The following is a 23,474-nucleotide window of genomic DNA, read 5'->3' as shown; positions in this document are numbered from 1 at the left end:
ATTCTTCTTTTACCAGAAGTTCAATATATTATTTAGTGTAGCATTTTAATAATTGAACAAACTGAAAATGTTAAAATTGTTCATGTTAGACTTATTCCTCTTGATCTTGTCACAAATTCAACTTGAAATGTTTCCAAGCCCCGTTGGTTAGTAGTACTGTTACCCATAAATTTATTAATTTAATACATGCCTACCTGATCAATGTAATGTTTTTCTTTCATCTGAAGTAAGCATTGTGACAGGTTGTATGTTTAACTAATATTAATAATATTATTAATATTGCTAATAAATGCTAAATATTGACATCATAATTATTTTTTCACACCGACTTCCTGAGTAACCTGATAATTTAATTATCAGGTTACTCACCAAGTCGGTAATAATAATATACATACATTACATAATTATATAACACAAGCATTATAAATATCAGTTCCAGCAAAAAGTGCTTGATGCATCATTTATAGACTGACGCAAGCTTTTGTGAGTGAATTATATGTGAGTGTAAGTTTGGACTTTATCGCGTAGTTAACAAAAAATGAATAATTCTCGCCTATTAAGAGCTGATCATAATATAGACCTACGAGTTCAGCATTTCCTTATTTCAGGGAAATGCTGATGTTCAGTCCACCTTTAAAAATACTGGCTGAAATGTTCATGCCCACTCATCATGATAAAAATACAGAGTCTCCGAAAAAGGTTTATGAACTCCAGTAAATAATTTTATGAAGTAAAATTTTAATTTATTGGACACCATGGCATGACATTATTTGCTACAAGTTTGGGAAACTTTTTGGCAGTATTTACAAACAAAAGGGATACATGTGTGTTATAATATGCAGTGTTTTCCTTGTAACTTAGTACGTTTTTATTTTAGTAAAATTTTAGTAACTTTTCAGTGAATATTGGAATAATCATTTACTACAGATGAAATAAAAAAGATATGACCAGATACTAGGAAACCCCTCTCGGGCACCACCCAGGATGGGTCACCAAAATTTTTTGTTTAGTCAGCTCCCATGTTGAAAATCTTCCTAAGCCAATGTACTCTGTAGTCTTGTACATTTTAGGCTGTTTATTTTGTTGAAATTTACTAGGGATTTCACTTGCAAAGTCTCCTAGATAGGCTATTGTTTATAGAACCGCTGACTTTTGATGGGTGGTGAGGGGAACCTATTATTACCATGGAGGAATTTGTGGGTATAGAAGGTACATCAGACAAGACAGTTGAATCATTCTTTTCTTATGATACTGATGACATTTGAAAGTGACAATTGATAAGGTGATGAGGCCAACTGTATTTTGAGGAAAGGGGAAATATTGGTGGGTGGGGGTGGGGTTTTAAAAAGGGGTGTAGGTGGTGAACATAACTGTAAGGTGTTGTAACTTAATTTAAACAGTAAAAATATATCAAAAATTGGTAGACTTGTATTAATTCAATGATACTACCCTACCAAAAGTTGATTGAACTTGTAAGTTTTTGAAGACCAGTAAAAGGTCAGAATCTAGACATCAGTAGTCATGGTAGTGGGTTGAAAACTATTTTGTGTGGGTTTATTTGATTCATTCCTGCACTGTATAATTGTGTAGGGTGGGTATGAGACCCCTGGGAATGAGTGTAATTGTCAACTTACTACAATTTCTGTAGGTAATTGACCATGCTACTTTGAAATAAATTAGCATACATGTTTTATGGCATGGAGACTTTACACAGGGGTAATATAGTTACACAAGCTCGGACTTAAAATGCACTATCATCAGTATCCCTGCCCTGCAAAGGAGTACAAATTAGAAATGGTTTTTTAAGCGAAGGATAAGGTGGGTTATCATACATATAGTCCTCCAAAATGTGACATTTTACTTTTGTAGGGATGAATGATCTTATCATGTGGAGAATATAATAGCACATTTAGCTACGCTCTTTACAAAAATGCAAACATCTGATTTTTGATGAGCATGACAAAAACAAAAACTAGGCCTACACTAATTGTGATGGCTTCTTTAAAGAAAGATGTTGGACCAGAGAAAAGGTGAATAAAACAGGTGATAGGTATAAATGGTTGTGGAATCGATCTAGAGACCTGTCCCTCTGTCATCTTAGAACCGTCTGCCTACATGGCTGCCATTTCAAATGTTATTGATTTATTGCTTAGGTTCTATACCAATGTCAAAATTTTCAGGCAAATTGAATGCAAATTACCAAACCTTTTCCAATTATTTTTGGCAAATTTTGACAAAATGACCATCCATACCAAAATGGGCCTAGAAAAGGGGATAATTGCTACATCAAATGACCGAAGATGAGACCCACCCATTTTGCGGCGTATCCCTATTTTGGTCATTTGTATTTGGTACCTCTCCTGACCTACAGTAGACTCTTCACCAACATCAGCAAATCTGAAACCAAATTCAAATTTCCTGAATTGTGCTTCTTTTCAGATTACTCATGTGCTCTTCAAAAGGACATCCTGGTGCAAGGCCGTATGTATGTCACAGAGGAGTGGCTATGCTTTTATGCCAACATCTTCAAGTGGGAGACTCTGCTTACCATAAAGTTGAAGGAGATAACAGCGATTACAAAAGAGAGGACCATTCGATTCATTCCAAATGCCATTCAGATTACGACGGAAGGTGAAAAGGTATGAGCTCCTGTAGTTTGACCTTTGACTTCATTGGGCTATTCCATTTGAAATCGTCCATACCCTTTGGAAGATTGAAGGAAAATCATCCATAGAAGGAGTATGTTTTTCAAATGAAATTGGCTAGGGTTAATTACTTTGAAACCCCCCCTTGTGTAATGACTTTACCTATATGATTCACAATGGGAGTGAGTATTTCAAATGGAAGTTACCCAATTGTCTATTCCATTTGAAACCCATACCCCCTTTGTAAAAGACTGTAGCTAAATCTTCCAAAGGGGAGTGTGGATTTCAATGGAATAGCCCATTCAGAGTGGTAATTCAAGTTAGTACTTTTGCTCACCTCAAGTTCGGCTTTTGGCAGTTGTCTTTGTTGCTAGAGTGCACGATTCAATACTCTGACCAGCGAAATACGCAATTGCGTCGCTACCGAAATTGAGGTGAACCAAAGTATATAGGCGACATTTAGTCATTTGGCCTATATATAGCTGAAGTTAAGACACTTCAATAACTGTACAAAGTCAAGTCACTGAATATTAATGACTTTGTCAAACTTTACTACCTTCTGCGCAGGCATTTCTTGCCCGTTGCATTTTGTCTGTGTTTTACTTGTTTCTAGCACATCAAGTCAATATACCTTGCTCCTTCCCAGTTGTTTATACATATACATAGGTATCCTCTTGTATCCTTGATGTGTTTTGCATTCTCGTCCATTGGACTCGCCATTACCTACTTTTTTTATTGAATATTACTCAAACCATTAGCCTTATTTTATTTTGAGTCACAAGTCATGGCTCTTTGCAACTTTATTACAATTTGTGGAAAAGTGAATGAAAGGAATGATTGCTGTCAAACAGCACCTCTACTTTGAAAGGGAGAAATGGCAAACCTGCGTAGCTTTCAAACTTATGTGACCAAATATATTGCACATACTGTTACCCACAACAGTGCCCCTTGTAGTAGAAGTAATTGGCATTGGCTGTCAGATGCAGAGGATTTGAAATAATATGCTAAAGGTATATATAGACACCAGAGTTACCCAAACATGGCAAATAAGATTATTGGTGGGAATTGATGCTATAATATGTATTAAAGTTGACATGTGAACCGCTCTGACGAAACCCGTCACACTCAGCCATTTCGAGATACGGCGAGTCAAAGTTGGGAAAGGGGTGAGAAACCTGGCAGATTTTGTTTTTCAGTTTTTATTATTTTTTGATTCCTTAATATCTGTTTACTTTAGCCTACCATTGAAAACAAAATATTCCTTTACGTCTAAAGCACCCAAATCTAGCATTTTCTAAACCAAGTCCTTAAGGGGGTACTACACCCCTGGCCAATTTTGTGCCTATTTTTGCATTTTTCTCAAAAATTATAGCGCATTGGTGACAAGTAAAATATGTATATTATAGGGCAAGGACTACAACTACTGCACTGAAAATTCAGCAACTCAAGGCAAGTAGTTATTGATTTATTGATCAAATATTGGTTTTCCTCATTTTTGGCTGTAACTCCACAACTGTTGTCTGTGCTGAAATAAAATTTCCAGTGCAGTAGTTGCAGTCCTTGCCCCTATAATATACATATCTTACTTGTCACCAATGCGCTTAAACCTTTGAGAAAAATGCAAAAATAGGCACAAAATTGGGCACGGGTGTAGTACCCCCTTAACATGTCATTTTACAACTTTAAAGCCATTTTTTTCTTTATGTGTTGCGTCCCCCTCCTGTTGACCTTTGAATGAGGACCACATGTCCCAGAAACATAATTTTGGTATCAAATGAAAGCTGAAGACCTATACTAAATGATGACACCAAAAACTCAATTTTCAAAATTAGTGTCTGGTCTGGTGTTATGTGTGGTTTTGTGGGAGCGGGTCACATATGTGATGACAACCTTTCTATCTAGCAATCCCCCAGTTGCACTGTTCTTCTAATTTGTTATGTGTATTAAGGTCCAGTTGTACCTCTTAGAAGTTATGAATTAATCTTCACAAGTATTTGCACTGTGTGTCAATTAATATTACCGTAATATGTTCTTTCTCTTGTTTATTACAGTATTTTTTCACATCTTTCATGTCGAGAGATAAAACATACATGTTGCTGTTTAGAGTTTGGCAAAATGCCCTGATTGGCCAGGTAAGACCACATGACATAATTTATTATTATTTTATTTCCTGATTTAAGGGTGGTCTTAACCCTGGGACTTTTGGGTGTCATAACTGCAAAATTGCTGGTCTAAAGAATATAAAAGTATACATTTTTAGAATAGCAAAGACTTGCACCAAAAATTTGCACCAACAATTGTCAAAAAAATGCTCAATTTTCAAAAAAATAAAAAAAGCATGATTTTTGCTCAAATTTAAAATATTTTTAGTGAAGTTGGTCAAAATTCAAAAAAATAAATAAATGGTTCCTAGATATTTGTATTTAGTTAAAAAATTAATTTAAAAAAATTTTGGCTCAAGAATTGTTTTGTTACGTTGACCGAAAAAATTTCAGCCAAAAAACCTGTTTGTTGTGATTTTCTCAAAAAATGAGCATTTTGGGCAAAATTTAACCTCACAGATGAATTTTTCATGTCTAGCAATTCTAAACATGTATACTTTTATACTTTAGACCAACAATTTAGCAGTTATGAGGCCTGAAAGTTAAGACCACCCTTGATATGATTGATCTTCATGCATGTAGGTGTATTTAAATTGTGCTCTTAAAATTTGAGTTATGTTTAGAGTTTGGTAAAATGTCCTGATTGGCCAGGAAAGTTTACACAACAATTTCTGTTTTCCGTTTTACCCCAATTGAGATTATCTGCATACAGGTGCATTTAAATCCTATTCTTAAAATCTGAACCCCCGAAGTGCAAGAACAAGAATATGGGCTTGGTTGTAAGTACACCACCAACAAGCTGTGCTTTATTCTCTCAGAATAATCAGAGGGGGCATGACAGGTGGGCAGACCAGATTCTAAAATAGCGCCAAAATGTAAAAAGGAAAACGGAAAAAAACCCTATCTACTTCTATAGAAAATAAAAATAGATGTAAGTTCAAAGAATCAAAAGTAGAATGATAAGAAAGAAAGCTTACAAAATTCCCAAGATTGTAAACAAAAATATTCTGCAATAACTATTTTTGCAACATTCAGAGTCAATTAATTATGGGTTTTTATTGATTACAACTCGAGTCTCATTATACAGTTGTATTGATTAGACCTTACCCGTTTTTAAATATAGGGTGTCAATATTGAGCTTCTCTCAGTAGGGAAATATATAGATGAACAGGGGAGAGGGTTGGATCAATTATTGCAGTATTCAATACAAGTTTTGCATAGAATGGCTTCTTAGAAGACTCTTGGCAGAGTTGCCACATCCACTATATTGTAGCCCAATTATGGGAATTTCAGAAAATTATTATTTCAATTTATGACAATTTCAAGTTGTTATCTTAATGAATGTTATGATAAAGAAAATTAATGACAATTGTAACTTTAACCACTGGAAATTTTGGTGACTCCCCTTTAGAAACCAATAGATGAGAACAAGTTGGGAGAAATTGCTTTTTCAATTTGAGATGCTTTTTGGCAACACTGGGTCTTGTTATGTTATTGGTCATATATATGCATGTGTTTTGTGGACGTAAGAATATGTCTTGATGGACCATGGTTGGTTTGAGCGGGAACAATCTGGTTTAACGTGATCAATTGAATGTTGATTTTTATCTCATCTGTCTGATTTGGACTAAAAAGTGTGATGTTTGAATTGTTTATGGAAGTGTTTGTTAGTGGGATTAGCATCAGTGTGGCCCTGGAACATGGGGATCTGTCGCAAGTTTTAGCTACAGTCATCAGTTGAAGTTGTGTGGGGTGGAGTGAGTGTATTATGAATTCTTGGCATTAGAGAAACTATGGTGGAAACCTTTCAAACTGAAAGCGGATGCAATATTTCCAGGAATTATCCAGTGTGGTCCTGGAACATAGATCTGCCTCAGTTGTGCTTGTAGTTATCATGATGAAAGTTAGATGTGTGAGGTGGGAGTGTATTATGAATTCTTCGTATTAGAGAAACAACGCTCTGTGATGCCGCAATATTTCCAGAGATTATCAACCAGTATTCTAAAAGAGAAAAGCGGTCATAACGATGGATATGCCGGATGAAAACGATATCTTCTTTGATCTACCAGATCCAGATCCAGAAGATCTCATTTATCTAGATGAAGATTGTTGTTCAGATCTGGTTTATAAGCCAGAACTAGATGATCTTATTCACATTGTACCAGAACCAGAATATTTATTTCGTGTACCAGAAGAAGAAGAAGAAGATGTGGCATATGTACCGGAGCTAGATCTTGTTGATGTACCAAAGCCAGAAGCAGAGGACCTTGCTTATGTACCAGAACCAAATGATCTGGTTGATGTACCGGAGCCAGAGGATTATACATGCATATCAAAGTCAGAGGATCTGGCTAAGGAGGGTGGGGTTCGTATGGAAGGAAACCTTGATGTGATAGGTGAAACTCGTAATCATGTACAAGAATGTGAAGAAAAGCCCAAAGATGAGGTTGACACTGCTGTAGTGCCTGTTGCATGTATTGTGCAGGTGTTAGAGCAGACTAAAAAGGCTATTTCACAAAAGCTGGTAGGTGAATGATTTCTGAGGTTGCTGTGTGTGTTCACGTTTAAATGGTGATTCTGATTTGACAAAATTCCCAATACCTTCTCTGGTAAAAGTGCTGTACTGACCTGGAATAGAGGGTGAAGTTTCCCTGACTAAAAATGCTACAATGACATTGACCAAAACTATTACACCATCCTTTAGTCCTGTTTGCCTAAGAAGTTCACAGTGTAAAAACCTAAACCTGACACCATTTAAATGTGTGTGGATAATTGAAGATGCTATTGTTCTAAAAGGGGTTAAATTTCAAAATCATGAAAATTGAGCTACTGTTAGTTTCTGCTGCAAGGGGGTTATCTACGCCCTCTGTGCAAGTTTCATAGTGAAATAATGTGCTAGAGCATTGAAACTGCATGGACTAAACCGCCACTTTGCATTGAAGCGGCATGGTCATAAAATCCATCTTTGCCATTCATCGAATTGCTTGCACTATATGTGACTTAACCCCATATTGTAAATAGGTCCAGCAGCTTGGATATTAGAAGTCAAAATGTGTATTGCAAGGACCCATAAAATAGTTCATACTTGAGGGTTGTATCATCTTGCTATCATCACTTCTTCGTTCATACCAGGTATATTGAAACATGTATTTCTCAGGCATAAAATATATTTTGCGATTATAAAAAAATTATAAGCTCTCTCCTGATGCAAAAATTTTGAGAGCCCTTAGTAATTAGCTCCTTTAATTACGAGACAATAACTAAAAGAAAATGCATTAAATTTTAAAACTGAAATTGCAACAAATTTTGATACCTCATTTGTCTTTGAAAGCTCACAATTTGTAGCCATGGTGACTCCTTGAATGAAAAAGATGTAAATTCAAAAGTTGCACCAAAAAACTACTTAAGTCAGTGTACCATAATTACATTCTATATATGACTTATCAAGGATGACTATGCGGTGACCAGTGACAACCCGGCATTCTAGCAAGAAAAGCAACATTATCAATGGGTTTAGGTGCAACTTTTGAATATGCATCTTTTTTATTCAAAGGAGTTACCATGACAAATTTTGGACTATTAAGATAAATGAGTCATCAAAATTTGCAGAACAAAACACGGTTTCTTTTTGCTATTTGAGTTATAATAATGATGCATAGATGTCGAGCTACATGTATTATGTCGTAATGATTGTGTAGGGGGTGTAATTACTTGATGTTGTGTGTTTATTTTGTCTCCTCTATACTAATTAATTGCAGAAAATGTCACCTGATGAGTACTGGACTCGTGTTCATGGCAATTATGGCAGCAATCTGGGATTAGCCAGTGATGAAATCCCGGAGGATTATGTTAAGCCATCTTTGGAGAATGGGGACGACAGCTTAGATGAGGAGTATAAGGATGATACTGTGGAGGATGGAGACGACGAGATATTCCTGCATGATGAGGTAAGTGTACAAAAAAATAGAAAATAAGTGCTGTGATTCAAATGAGGTTATTTCAATGGGTGACTCTATTTGAAATTTACACCCACTGTGTGAGAGGATAAGGCCACGTTTTCCATAGGGAGTGTATGAATTTCAAAAGGGAATAACTCGTTCTGAGGAAAAAATCCACACAGTGTGGCATCTTTGTAACTATTGCCGTGAAGAAAATTACAAAATTAATTGTTCCTGCTTCCTGGAATTGAACAATGGAAACCGGTCCATTCCATATCAATTGTCTTTTTCTCATCATTGTTACCCATGGCAAGCATTAAAAAAAAACAATGGGTTAGTACAATTGAAATCCTTACACCCCTATTGAAGGCATGACCTTAATCTCCCACACAGTGGGTGCAGGTTTCAAATGAGGTCACCCATACAGGTAACCCCATTATAATACCTACTCCCTGTGTGGGAGCCCTGTGTGGGAGATTAAGGTCATGTCTTACATAGGAGGTGTATGAATTTCAACTGAAAAGCGCAGGGTGCATAGTCTTTTGTTCATGGTCTTATTATTAAAAACGAGCAAAGCTGATTACAACTAAAATGTATTTTTTAATAAGACACATGCAGAGTTTAAACCAATGTATCTATTTTTCTTGAGTTGAGATATTGGCAAAATATAAACTGCTCAAATATAAAGAAATTAATACGAAAATATGTGGTAGTTTATCATGTTTCACAAAATTGAACCTTTTCTTTGTTTTCCTGTGTTTAGGAGAGTCAGGACCTGTCATACAGTGAAGGTTCTGTATCCATGTCTATATCATCAGCAACAGGACCAGATAGTCCTGGAGGGCTGGATAACAACATCATAGCAAGACCTGTTCCTCAAGGAGTCACAGCTCCAGATGTAGAGGATTTAGGTGAGTCAATGTAGTATTATTGTTCCTTTGTGCCTTCCAAGACCCTCTGCTGGGATCACGGTGACAACTCTCTAGTCCGAAGTTTCCCTAGTCCGAAGACTCCTTAGTAAGAAGAGACCTTTCGCTAGTCCAAATTCTGAAAAAGGTTCGCTAGTTGGAATATCTGGTTCTCTAGTCCGAGGGTTCGCTAGTCCGAATAATAAATAAGGTTCTCTAGTCCGAATATAGAATAAGGCTCACCCTAGCGCTAGCTCTAACCCCAACCCTAAATCCCAACCCTAACCCTAACCCTAACCCTTATTCTATATTCGGACTAGAGAACCTTCGGATTAGCGAACTTAATTTGGTTTTCGGACTAGCGACCCTTCGGACTAGAGAACCTTTGGACTAGCTACCCTTCGGACTAGAGAGAAGTCACAGGGATCACATCTGTAATAACATCTTTTATTTGGTTGCATTGGTGTGTTTTAACACTGAGCTTACAACAACAGAGTATGGACACAAATAGCCCAAATGTTTTCAAAGACCAACATAAGTTGTGACTAGCTGATGAATATCATGTTATTTATTTGTTCTTATCTTAAAAACATTCCATTCAATTTGCAGCTCTTATCTGCTATGGATAATGATGGAATCTAGGTGCCACAGGCCAACATTAACCCTAACACCCCTAACTACCACAAAATACCACGATGAAAACCTCTGTGCATGCGTGAATCTGTGATGACGCGATCACATTAAGTGCTATATGCTCATGGAATCGGTGCCCGGGGGCAGCATAACCTGTGTGGCTACCGGCCGGTGATCATGTGCTTGGCATCCGGGGGGTCTAAAGTTCGAATCCTGGAGGTGCCAAGTGACTTCTACGTTCACCTTCTCTCCTTTTTCATTTGTTCTTTAACTTCCAATAGCAAAACGCAGGGGGCAGTATTGGGGTTAAAAAAATAAAATACAAGATATATTGCAGTAAATTATAGAAATTTTGTCAAATAAAAATATAGAAATTTGCAACTTTTCTTTTGCATTTTATGTTAAATAATATCATGAAGTCAACGCAAGGACATTATAAATGTTAAAATTGACCATCTTCACACAAAATCTGTGAATAATCCTCAATATGTTCTTTTTACTTTTCAGGTGAAGTGCAATCTTTGTGTCAAGAGGAGTTTGATGGCAGAGAGTATTTCAATATGGTGTATGATGTTCCAGTAGACAAGATGGCGGAGGCATTGTTTGCAGACGGGCATTCATTTTTGAAGGACTTTATGGTTGAAAGAGGACATTCAGGTAATAGAATAGCTCAATAAGTCATTATTGATATTCAAACTGCCAATTATTTAAAGGATGTCTCTGGCAATAGGGGCACAATGGTGCAGCGGTACAGGCTCTACCTTGCAATCAGAGGGTTGCGAGTTCGAGCCCCGGTGGTGCCATCGTGTTGTGCACTTGGGCAAGGCGCTTAACTCACTTGCCTCTCTCTACCCAGGGGTGAAATGGGGAGCGGTTAGGAATATTGTTCATGGAGCCGCCTAAAGGTATGAGCATGCCTTGGGCATTGTATGGTAGCTGACATATTCTAAAGACAGCTGAATAAATGTAAAGCGCTTTGATACATGCCAAAGTTGCTGCATAAATGTCAACATTTTATTATTATTTTTTTTTTTTGCATATGTAAAAAATAGTAACAATCAATAAGCTATAAAATGTCCCTATCAATTGACATAGGACTGTTCCAGTTGAAATCCATAATACCCCTTATATAGAAGACATGACCTTCAACACAGTGAGTGTTAATTTCAAATGGGGTTATTTATATGGGTGACTCTATTTGAAATTAACACCCCTGTGTGGAAGATTAAGATCATATCCTCCATGTGTTTAGCCCAGGCATTCTCAACTAGTTTATTTGAAGTGCCAACTTGAAAATTTTAGTGATCATGAAGTGCCAACATGTCAAGGGAGGACTCCGTGAGGTAGCGTGTATGCATAGTGGATAAGGTGCAGTCAGGGTCCAGGGGGGAAGTGCCCCCGGAAGCTCATGGATTTTAAGGTTTTTTAAGGGCCCAGATTGGGTATTGTTACCCCTTTGTTGTTCATGATTTATGTGAAAAAATTATTAAAATTACCGCGTGCCACAAATCGACTGACTCCAAGCGCCACAAGTAGCGCGCGCCCCGCCAGTTGAGAAGGCCTGGTTTAGCCTAATCATTATTATATTTGCTTGCATTCCAGATATTGATATTACTCAGTGGGAGAAAGCAGACGATAACTGTGACAGCAGGAAGATATCATATACATACAACTTAGCCAATGCAATAGGACCAAAATCTTGTGGTATTGTAGAAGTACATGTGAGTATCTCTATTATTGATGAAAACTAGTCCATAATAAGAATTAAATTGAATGAAGAGTACAGTGGAAATTCCCAAATACTAAAATTTGGTCCTATTGAAAATGTAGGCCATGTGATGAATATTTAAACAGTTCCTGCAATTGGTTCTTAGCTGTGTTATGACACAATATAATGTATTGACTTGTGGCTCCCTGAGTGACTACTAATGTAAAAGTAGAAATTCTTCTACAAGATTAATTTTGCACTCTTTGTCGCTTTTGAACTCTCTCACTTGTTTTTGAATTTGCAATTTTAAGCTTTCTTACATTGACAAAATCATGGGAATCACACAAAAAATGTGTGCATTTTTATTTTGTTTCTAAGTTGCTTGGAACGTGAAAAGCACAAAATAAATGAAGCAAAAAAATTGCACTTTTACGGTTGCTCCGTACATACAAGATGCTGGAATCAAAGATGACATCAAATCTGTCAAAACTAAATGTAAATTGCATGACGTATTATTTCAAAGCATTGATGAAACATGAATTTATACCAGCACTGTAATTCCGTTTCAAAATATTGTTGTTTTTTAGACAATGCGTAAAGACTGGTGTCAACAAGGTCATAGCTACGTCAATGACCTCGATGTACGCCAGAAGGGAGTGCCTTATTGTGATTACTTTTACTCCTGCGCTCGTCAAACCCTCACAAGGGTATCCAGTACTAGCTGTCGACTTAGGTAAGTGCGATATGCCTCCCTCAGAATCCTCACCATTAAGGGGTACTACACCCCTGTGGTAAATTTGTGACTATTTTTGCATTTTTCTCAAAAAATAATAACACACTGGTAACAAAAGTTATGTATATTATTGGGGCAAGGAATCCAATTACTATACTGAAATTTCAGTGACTCAAGGCAAGCGGTTCAGTATATATGATTGGAAATGAGGTACATCCTAGAGGTACCTCTTTTCTTATCATAAATAACGAACCGCTTGTCATGGGTCACTGAAATTCCAGTGTAGTAATTGGATTCCTTGCCCTATAATATACATAACCTTTGTTACCGCTGTGTTATAAGTTTTTGAAAAAAATGCAAAAATAGACACACATTTATCGAGGGGTGTAGTACCCCCTTAAATAAAGTAACATAGCAGACAATGTTAGAGCAGTCGTACATATTGACATTGGTAGCAGTTGCCCTGGTCAAATTGTGAAAACTTATATTCTATGACAATCAGTGTTTTGGTGGAAATTTGAAATCAATCCAGTCCATCAATAACTTATACGAACAGAAGTCTGTGTTAAGGGGCAAAAGTTTAGTGAAAAAATACACCTCTGGACTATTTCAGTTGAAAGTGATCTTCTTTTGTGTCATTTTTTTAAAATTGTGTGGCTTTTTACAGATACGAATTTGGTCTACACAATAATAAAGTGCATCACTCCAAACAGAGAGTTCAATATATGATATCACATCATGTATATTGATAAAGTTATGAATCTCTTGTGGTCCCTGATGTTTATATAATTTTGATTGGTGTAATATTTATATTACATTACAGAGTACAATGTAGCTAATTCTGATTGGTGTAATTTGTTGGAAAACGTTGTGGCTTTTTACAGATACAAACTTGCCCAATAATAAAGTGCATAGTTCCAAACCTTGTCACACAGAGAGGTCAATATAAGATATCGCATCATGTATATTCATGAAGTTATGATTCTCTTGTGGTCTCTGATGTTCATATAATCTTGATTGATATGATTTTTATATTACATTACAGAGTGCAATGTAGCTTAATCTATATAAAGAATGCATGGGGATTTGTGAAGAACTTTATTGAGAAGAACACAGATAGCGCAACAAAGGAAACATATAAGGTCATGGGTAAGTATGCTAACTACACTCGGTTTCAGAAAAGAACGGCAGTCCCTTGCTCAGATTGACACAAGCGCCCTGATAATGAGCGTTATTCACAGAGCTTTGTGTTCCCTTTAATAGCGCTGCTCTGCGCCGACCAAAGTTTTGATGTGGAATTGGTCAATCAGATTATTGGTCTGTTGTAATGATTGTCAGATGATTGAATCAACCAATCAGAACCCCACTTCCATGTTTACACTGTGTGTTTTCTCACATGATGCAAACCATATTGAATCAAAAGTAACAAAAAATTAAAAGAGGGATTTTGGTGTAATTGTAAGTAAAAAAGAGTGGTGCATGTATTCTGCATTTCCCCCAGATTTTCAACAGCAAAATGTTTAATTTAGTCTTGAATGAATTTTAAATTTGGATGTCGAACAAAATTGTTCAAATCTTTTTCTTACTAGATATGTATATCTTATGTCTTAGTCAGTATTTGTTTAGTTGTATATGTGACATGATTAAGGGGAGTGATTCACATGTTGACCCTGGTCGAAAATGAGTTTTACATATGTTTCTAAAGAGGACATTCAGAGCTTTCAGGAACTGAAAACCCCATTTTGATACGACTTTTCTTTGCTAAGTTACGTCAATTTATCAATTGCTGAAAACAATATAAGTAAAAGAATTTTAACACTTTCTTGGCCAATATCTCAAAATCAATATTAGCGACATTTGACTCATTTGTCACATACGTAGTTCAATTTCACTGTGTTGACATTAACACGCTGTATCCCATTAATAATCATTTAACAGATACATTCATAAGAGAGCAAGTTGTAGGGACCACATATCCTGTGCACATCAAGAAGAGAAAACCAAGGAAAAGGAGAGCAACTCTACCATCTAAAGATGAGTCAGAAAAGAGACCAGAGAAACGCAAATCAGAGGGTCATGTGGAAGGCACCGAAGTATTTTGGCTTGCTCGTAAGTTATATCAATTTATTGCAATAATTGTCCCATTATATGCTTTGTTGAGCTCATAATATGCGAGTCTTATAACATTGTGGATTGACATATACTTTGATCAGCTCGTAACCCAGCGGGAATTGTTAGCACTATTGTTAGGTTTTTACCACTATGCCGAAAGTAGACCCGATGTTAAAAGTGATACATTTTACCTGTATGGTGTATATTTTGAGTGTTAAAGGAAGTATACTAAGTATATGACTTCAATTAATAGTTTGTGATGCTTCTGGTGAGATGTCACAAGACAATTCTCAAAATAAAATATATTAATATTGATCCGTGATGTTATAAGGCCCTGCCGATTGCGACCTGATCAAACTGCAGAATGGTGTACATGCAATTGGTTGCAGCATCTTCTGAAGTGCATTATTGTGTGACTGATGTGCACTTTTATGAACTTACACAAGTGCTTATAGTCCCATGCCTGATAAAGAAACTTTTAAAAATTCAGTAATTGGGAAATATCAGAATAGGACAGGTTAATTAGTGTAGTGGTTTTCTCACTCACTTCTCACAGCTATGGCCCTGGTTCAATCCCCCGTGTTGCCACATGTGAGTTTGGTTGCTGATCCATGCATGTCCTGGCAGATTTTTCTCTTGGTGCTCCAGTTTTCCTCCTGCATCTAAAATCGGATTTCTTCCCATATCTCTGTCCTGTCATATTCAGTTGGCATCCCTTTAAGTGGGTACGACACCCCTGGCCAATTTTGTGCCTATTTTTGCATTTTTCTCAAAAATTATAGAGTATTGATGACAAGTAAGATATGTATAATTATAGGGGCATGGACTACAACTACTGCACTGGAAATTTTATTTCAGCACGGACAACAGTTGTGCAGTTACAGTCAAAAATGAGGGAAAACCAATATTTGATCAATAAATCAAAAACTAATTGCCTTGAGTTCCTGAATTTTCAGTGCAGTAGTTGTAGTCCTTGCCCCTATAATATACATATCTTACTTGTCACCAATGCGCTATAATTTTTGAGAAAATGCAAAAAATAGGCCCAAAATTGGCCAGGGTGTCGCACTCTTAATTTAGTATCCTCTGAGAAGCACTATTGGGCTTTGCCTGGCGTCAACCGAATGTTATAAATAAATAAAAAAATAAAGAAATTATAATCCGATGATAAATTTTGGAAGCATCACCATAAGCTTCACTATATATCCATTTTACAGCTTCAACTCAGCATTATTATTAACATTGTTATTAACAATTTTTTTGGCCTCATATAGGTGCAGCTAATCGTGTGTTACCCTCATGGGTTCAGAGTAGAGTAGAATTCCTAGGCGACACCAGGAATCTCATGTTAATAGTTTGTTTTGTGTAAGTATATCAATTTGAACTCTCATCCTTTTGCAAATTTGTCTTATTCAACTTGAGTTACTATATTCACAAACAAGGAAGTGCAGCACAGAATCATGGACAAGGTAGGCTCAACACAAACAGAGTACAATTAAAATGATTTCATACACTCTTAGATAGCGAGAACCAATCAGGGCAACCGTTAGAAAAATGCAAACCGTGCATTGCTTGTGTATATATGCACAGGTGTATACTCCAGGTATTACTCGCAGTGCATTCAAACACATTCATTTTTCTTGTGGTTTGATGCATTTATATTGGCTTGTATTTTGCAACACTTTAGTGGCAGTTTTGTTATAAAAATAGCAAAAAAATCATGGAATTTTTATCTAGTGTATGAAATAGGTTAATAAATGCGTATCACTTCTTTCTCGAGAAATTGTACAAAATAATGCACTTGTACTGAGATGTTGATGCGTCTCATGCACTCCTCTTTCGGGGCTCATGCATTAGACTCATTAACATCTCAGTATGCATACATTATTTGTACAATTTCCAGAAAGTGACACACATTTATTAAGCTATAATTAATTTCACACACCATCCACTCCACACACAAAATCAGACCAATTTTTTAAGAGCCAATTGGGCACTGTTCAAATTTTAAGTATTAAATATTGTTCAACAAGGTCTCATTTCTACATTTCCCAATGTCATACGGGCCAGCAAAGCTGATCTTCAAATATTACACTTATGGAGATAATGACTTGTATTTGCACCCCCAAGATCTGATAATCATATTCAAAGATCCTTATAAGCAAATCTGATTTCCGATTTTATGTAACTACAATGATTAATTTGTAGTTTGTTATAGTCTGCCTCGTCTCAAGTTGAGAGTAATGCCATGTTGGATTTCGCAGTGTCAGATTCTTATCAGTGCATTTCCCCAGTTGGGTCGCCAGCGTACAGACAAATCGCCCATCTACGTGTGTGTATATGCTCAGCGGGATTAGGTTAGCGTGCACGATTCGAAATTGTCACTGCGAAATCCAACATGACGTTTCTCCAGATGAGACAAGGCTATTATGGTTTGAGGTGAATTATAATCCCTGTGAAATACTTATGAACCTTATTGCATAGTTATTATATTTTCTCATTTTGCAGGTTAATATTACTCAGTCTCTTCAACATGTCCTTATTCTTACACCTACGATCCCTGGAGGATAAAGCAGGACACAGGCCAATCTGGTCTCCTGAAGAGATGGCTGCTAAATTAAAGTAAGTGAATTTGTATCTTAAATAAGTAAGTACTATAGGGCAGTAGTGGGTACCATATTTGTTCCTTTCAATGGCTGTGACCCAATAATGTGTGCTTTTAAATGTTCGGAATGTTAATTCCGTTAAAACGGAATTAACATTCCGAACATTCTGAATCTGGATAATTTGCCTCTTTGACTTAAATTCATGTTACACATGAAATATCTTGAATAAGCAGACAGGGTGATCTACCACATGGCACTGCACCATGAACTAATTAACCCTGTATGGCACCCTCTTTATCTTACTGAACATGCTGATTACTGTTAAATAATTGATATGTTGCCCTTTGGAGCTAAAGCAAGGGTTTCGAATTAGACTTCTTTGGTCACACATATATACTTTGATCAACTCGTAATTGTTGGGCCTTAAAACATCGCGGATTAGTATCAATTTATTTTATTTTCAGAATTGTTTTGTGACATGTTGCCAGAAGTATCACAATTTATTATTTATTAACCCTAACACCAGTAAAAACCACAAAATACCATGACGAAAAATTCTGCGCATGCATGCATCCCAGGGTCTGCGATGACGCAATCACCCTAAGTGTGACATGCTCACAGAATTGCTGGCTGGGCAGCAATAACCTGTGCAGCTACCGGTCCGCGATCGTGTGCTTGGCATGCGGGGGGTTTGAATCCCAGGGGTGCCAAGTCAAAAATTCTTCTTCTTCTTGAAAAATTCGGATCTTCTTTGACTTCCGATACCAAAAAGCATGGGTCAGTGTTAGGGTTAAAGACCTATACTTTGTCTACTTTATTTAACATGCAAAATATAGACCATACATGTCAACTCTTCACATGGGTCTACTTTTCGGCATAGTGGTAAAAGCTTAACAATTCCTTCCGATTACGAGCTGATCAAAGTATAAGTTCTGATATTTGTCTCTCTTAAAGCCACACCTTAAAAAATTAAGAGTATAAACTGACCAGTGGATACCAGTTGTAGTCGTACTAATGCACGGCATATTGGATGGCCATGGGGAAAGTTGTTCCATATTTGCAAGACTATACATGCCTTCATGGTGAAATAAACCTACTCATGTTACTGTCTGGCCATGGTCTGGCCTGCTGTCTGCTATATTCCTGGAAATCAATGAGTTTCAATGCTGGGGCATAACATGAAAACACAGAATCTGAGTACTTTGAGGTTGGTTAGTGCAGTATTAAACATCACAAACATGCTAAAATGTCAAGTGTGGGGGATCAATCTCTCATTGTGCCTTAACCCCCTGAGCACTACCTGCTGATCTAACATTGCCTCTGATTGGTCAATTACATGATATCTTCACTTTAATCACCAATCAGAATGGAGCTTTGCAAATAATTCACTCCAATGTTTTTGTGTGGTGAAATTATTCTAACAATGTTGCTGATTGGTCCAATTGATCATGAAAACTTCATTTTGGCCAATCGGCAGGTAGTTCTTATAGGGTTAACCATCAATTTTTTCCCATCTGTTTAGTGAACTACCAAAGACTTCAGAAGAGTGGAGTGTACTATTACAACAACAACAGTATTACCATGAGCTGGAACTCAATAAATGGAAGGATGTTGTTGGCCTATGTATTCAACTTATAAAACAGGTAGGATCAAAGTAGGAAATATACGGTCCACAACTTATAAGTTCCCCCTCATACTTTTTAGAACAAGTCATATTTTTTTTTTACGAAATGTAAAAATGTAAAAAGATATGTATAGCCCTATTTGTTTTACACCTGTGGAGCAATAATCCAGTTGAAATCCATACACCCCCTGTGGAAGACATGACCTTAATATTGCACGCAGGGAGCGAAAATTGCAAATGGTTTTCCTTAATGGGCGATTTCATTTGAAACAAACACCCCCTGTGTGGGAGATTAAGGTCATGTCTTCCATAGGGGGTGTATGGATCTCAACTGGAATAGCTCATTGCACCATTGGCATTGATCAGGTGGTATGCACCGTGCATTCTCTAAATTCAGTAAATTTCCATTGTCAACCATGTAATTGAATGGGATTATTTTGAAATTTTAAAACGCTTGAAATATCACAAACGAATAGGCCTGTGTTAATAAATAATATAAGTACAAGCTAAAACAGTTGGGGTTCGATAATGAACCCCACAAAACTAACCGAGTATATAGAAAATGCCATACGGCCAGGCGGTTTCACAAGTTGCCGGCTCTATCATGCCACTCGCCGCCTGGCATTGATGTAATTTGTTTAACTAATAAAATTCCATTTTTTTATCCTTTCCATTTCAGATGGAGTCCACTTTAAGTGAGCTCCACTCAGGCTTACACCCCCTAAAGTCAATGACAGACATAGATGAACTGAAGAAAGCCATGAAAGGTCAAGGGTCAGGGGAGTTGTGACAGTCACTGTATCAGGACAAAGGTCGTACCAAGTACATTCCAATATAGAAATTTGTTTTATTTAGTACATCTTCAGACACTGTTGGAAGGTTGTAACTTTTAGCTATGAAGAATGCAAATGTAGTGGACCAAATTGTATTTACTTATATGGTCCAGATGTGGTCCAGTCTGCAAGTGGTCGAGTCTTCAAATGGTCCAGTCTTCATGTGGACCAGTCTTTACGGGGTCAAGTCAGCAAGTGGTCCAGTCTTCACTCTTCAAATGGTCCAGTCTTCAAATGGTCCAGTCTTCATGTGGACCAGTCTTTATGGGGTCAAGTCAGCAAGTGGTCCAGTCTTCAAATGGTCCAGTCTTCATGTGGACCAGTCTTTACGGGGTCAAGTCAGCAAGTGGTCCAGTCTTCACTCTTCAAATGGTCCAGTCTTCAAGTGGTCCAGTCTTCATGTGGTCCAGTCTTTACGGGGTCAAGTCAGCAAGTGGTCCAGTCTTCACTCTTCAAATGGTCCAGTCTTCAAGTGGTCCAGTCTTCATGGAGTCAAGTCTGAAAGTGGTCTAGTCTTCAATGGCCCAGTTTTCAAGTGGTCCAGTATATAGTGGCCTGCATGTTACACTACACAGAAATGGATATAATTTGATGTTGACATAATAATATTAATAAAAAAAAGTATTGTGTGTTATGTGTGCTTTCATAAATTATGGTTATGAACGTTTTTAGTCAAGGAAGTTGGGTCTTTGTTTCCTACTATCGCAAACCTGGGACCCACCGTGAAACAACTTCCTCGTCGATTACCATCATGTGACCAAACCATCATATCTCTGCACAGTCTGATGAAGACCTGGCAAATGGGTCGTAACACTACTGAAAAATTGTTGGGAGTCCAGAATTTGATTCAGATTTTTGTGTATTCTTATAAAGTATGTTTAACAAAGAATATATTAAAGAAAGAAATGTATGATGTACTTCTGAACTGAGAACAAAGAGGCTTAATTATATTTTCGGAGAATTTTCATAGCAACCAGCATGTGACATTATTTCTATATTATAGACGACACCTGAAATTCAATGGTGATGTTGCCAAAGCATGGAATTGCTAACATAAATTCTCAATATGACGTTTATGAGTACACTCATGAAGTTGGGATTAACATAACACAAATACAGACTTGAAACTTTTCTGCATTTCTGTGGAATTCTATGTTTTTTCTTTGTAAGTAAAACCAATCTGCCCGCAATCCGTGTGCATTGTATTTGGCATTTTTGAGCATTTTTGCGTGAAAAAAATATGGGAAAAATGGACTTTAACAAAGAAAATGAAACCACAATGAAAACTATGTATGAAACAAAAGACCAGGAATCACCAAATGAGACAAAAAGGTGTCATTTAATTTCACTACATACATTGGATACTGGATATATTGCATTTTCAATCTGAGTTTTTCAACCTTTGGCACATTTTTTTAAGAATTCTCCTTTTCTTCACAATTATATGAGATATGGAAGGTCTATGACATGCCATAATTAGCTCGTAAAATTAATAGTTTTTCAAGTTGGATGCAAATCAGTGTCACTCGCCTTGTATGTATTCGATATGATCAGCTTAAAATCTCAAAAGTGGTGCAAGTATTATAAGTCACACTACGACAGCATGCTGCATGTATAATAAATATGTGCTTTTGTGCTGTGGAATTGAACAACCACATAGTATTAATCAAAGTATTGTAATGCTTAGCTCTATCGTCACTCAAAAATTCTGACCAAAAACAGTAATGTACAGTTGTATCTGATGGCGTAAAACAGATTTAAAAGTTATGTACTTTATTAGGTCGTAAATTTGGTTTCATTTTGTAGAAACTGAATGCTGTAAAAATATGATGATGGCCAAAAACAAAGTTGTAACTGTTTCTTGTAAAAATATGAGATATTATAAAATATCATTATAGAGTTGTATTCTTGGATTAATTCAAGTAATATTTCAAAGAGAGGGAAAGTGTATTTTAAAATAAATACCGTATTCGTCCGAGTCCCGGTACCCCAGGTCAACATAAAAAGTGGTAACCATGTGTGTTCTTCCTTTTTTCAAAACCGCCCTTTTCACTGATTTTTCATTGATTTTACCCCCCTTTTTTTGCCAAATCACTGACAAAATCAGGGTAAAAAATACCCCCTTTTTCAAGGTTTTCAATGAGAAGATTTCCAGACACACCTTTTCAATGACTCCAAATATTTTAATATATTAAGTACAAAATGTACAAGTATGAACATTACTTTGTGTCTGTTGTACTCCCAGATGATCCTGTGTTATTAACTGGGGTAATTACAATGCCTGTATACTGATTTTAATTGAAAATGAACCAAAGAGGAACAATCCCTCGAAGTTTTGTGTACAGAGGTTCCTTTAAAGTATTGTGGTACCCAAGTTTTGACACAAGACCTCAGGCTGCACAACACTATGGGTTGGATACTCAGATCAGATATATCTTAAACACATACAGAAACAGATAGTAGAAATTCAAATGTACAATTTTGTGGTATCAGTCCAGGTTCCCATCCAGGTTATCCCAGTTCAGACACCTCTGGGAGATCATCGTGCATGTACAGCTTCTACATTATCTAGGAACATCATGCATGTTCATATTATGTACATAAAATATTAAAATATCTTAGTTTGACACATGTCAAATGCCCCGTAAGCTTACTTTGATTTATTTACTTCACGAACGAACCGGACGCCAAACTTCAAGTGCAACAGGGAAGAGAAACAACGATACAAAATAAAACTTACATGCATCAGAATTGAACAGAATTAAAAACCAAGGAAAAATATCACTCGGTCGGTCGTAGAATTCGTGAAATACCCCTTTTTTTTTTATTTCTCGGAGACAATGCTCAGAATACCCCCTTTTTCCCGATTTCGCGGTCCGCGATTTCAGTCAACAAAATACTCCTTTTCCGCGAAATTTAGAACACACATGGTTACCACTTTTTATGTTGACCTGGGGTACCGGGGTCCGAGTATAGTCCCACGTTTGAGTATAGACCCACCCCCATTTTTCAAAAAATTCCACAAATTGTAAAAAAAAAAAAAAAGTGATCCTAGCATTTAGGTCTAGGTCCAGGGACACTCCAAAACTAAAAAAAAAAACCTTAAATTTTTTTTTTTTTTTTTTGAAATTCAAGTATATTCCCACCCCCAATTTTGAAAAAATTTCACCTCAAAAATGGGTGGGACTATATTCAGACCAATACGGTATATAATTGTGGCATTGCATTCTTGGATAATTCAAATATATGAGTGGTGATGTTACTGCGAAATGTTATGAATTGCGAAGCTGAATTTGCACTAACGTACCGAGTGACAATCGTCTGGTTTTTGACCAGCGGGGTTATGGTAGAGCGCTTTTCCAACACAACCAAAAATTGCTCTGCCACATTAATTCAAAACGTCGCTTATCACTCTGTAGCTGAAGAGTGAGTGCTAATTCAGTTTTCAAATAAGATCCAAACATCTGGAAAAATATGCTACATTTGTTTTTTTTTTTTGAATTTTCATATATTTGGTATAAAATTTGCGAAACGTTTTGCATGTTTGTAATTCGTACTGCACAACTTTAAAAAAAACTAGCCGGACAAACCTTATAGATCATTGTTTATTATATCACTCATACGTAAATTCT

At 36.6% G+C, this 23,474-nt stretch overlaps 1 protein-coding gene across 1 annotated transcript in view; it reads left to right on the top strand.

Moving 5' to 3' along the window:
- Positions 1 to 22,481, top strand: part of LOC140170396 (protein Aster-B-like) — a 114,505-nt gene extending 92,024 nt beyond the window's left edge. The window contains exons 5-17 of the mRNA XM_072193771.1: positions 2,440 to 2,639; positions 4,697 to 4,777; positions 8,506 to 8,694; positions 9,449 to 9,596; positions 10,734 to 10,883; positions 11,829 to 11,947; positions 12,522 to 12,667; positions 13,713 to 13,816; positions 14,606 to 14,776; positions 16,054 to 16,144; positions 17,288 to 17,401; positions 18,908 to 19,028; positions 19,689 to 22,481. Of these exons, the coding sequence (XP_072049872.1) occupies positions 2,440 to 2,639; positions 4,697 to 4,777; positions 8,506 to 8,694; positions 9,449 to 9,596; positions 10,734 to 10,883; positions 11,829 to 11,947; positions 12,522 to 12,667; positions 13,713 to 13,816; positions 14,606 to 14,776; positions 16,054 to 16,144; positions 17,288 to 17,401; positions 18,908 to 19,028; positions 19,689 to 19,799 (1,745 nt within the window). The 3' untranslated portion in view covers positions 19,800 to 22,481. The remainder of the gene's footprint in view (positions 1 to 2,439; positions 2,640 to 4,696; positions 4,778 to 8,505; positions 8,695 to 9,448; positions 9,597 to 10,733; positions 10,884 to 11,828; positions 11,948 to 12,521; positions 12,668 to 13,712; positions 13,817 to 14,605; positions 14,777 to 16,053; positions 16,145 to 17,287; positions 17,402 to 18,907; positions 19,029 to 19,688) is intronic.
- The last annotated feature ends 993 nt before the right edge of the window (positions 22,482 to 23,474 follow it).

The sequence above is a fragment of the Amphiura filiformis genome, chromosome 14 (assembly GCF_039555335.1).
Source record: "Amphiura filiformis chromosome 14, Afil_fr2py, whole genome shotgun sequence".
In the NCBI taxonomy this organism is placed as follows: domain Eukaryota; kingdom Metazoa; phylum Echinodermata; class Ophiuroidea; order Amphilepidida; family Amphiuridae; genus Amphiura; species Amphiura filiformis.
The sequence above is the reverse complement of the archived record's forward strand: the minus strand, read 5'-3'. Positions and strand labels throughout refer to the sequence as shown.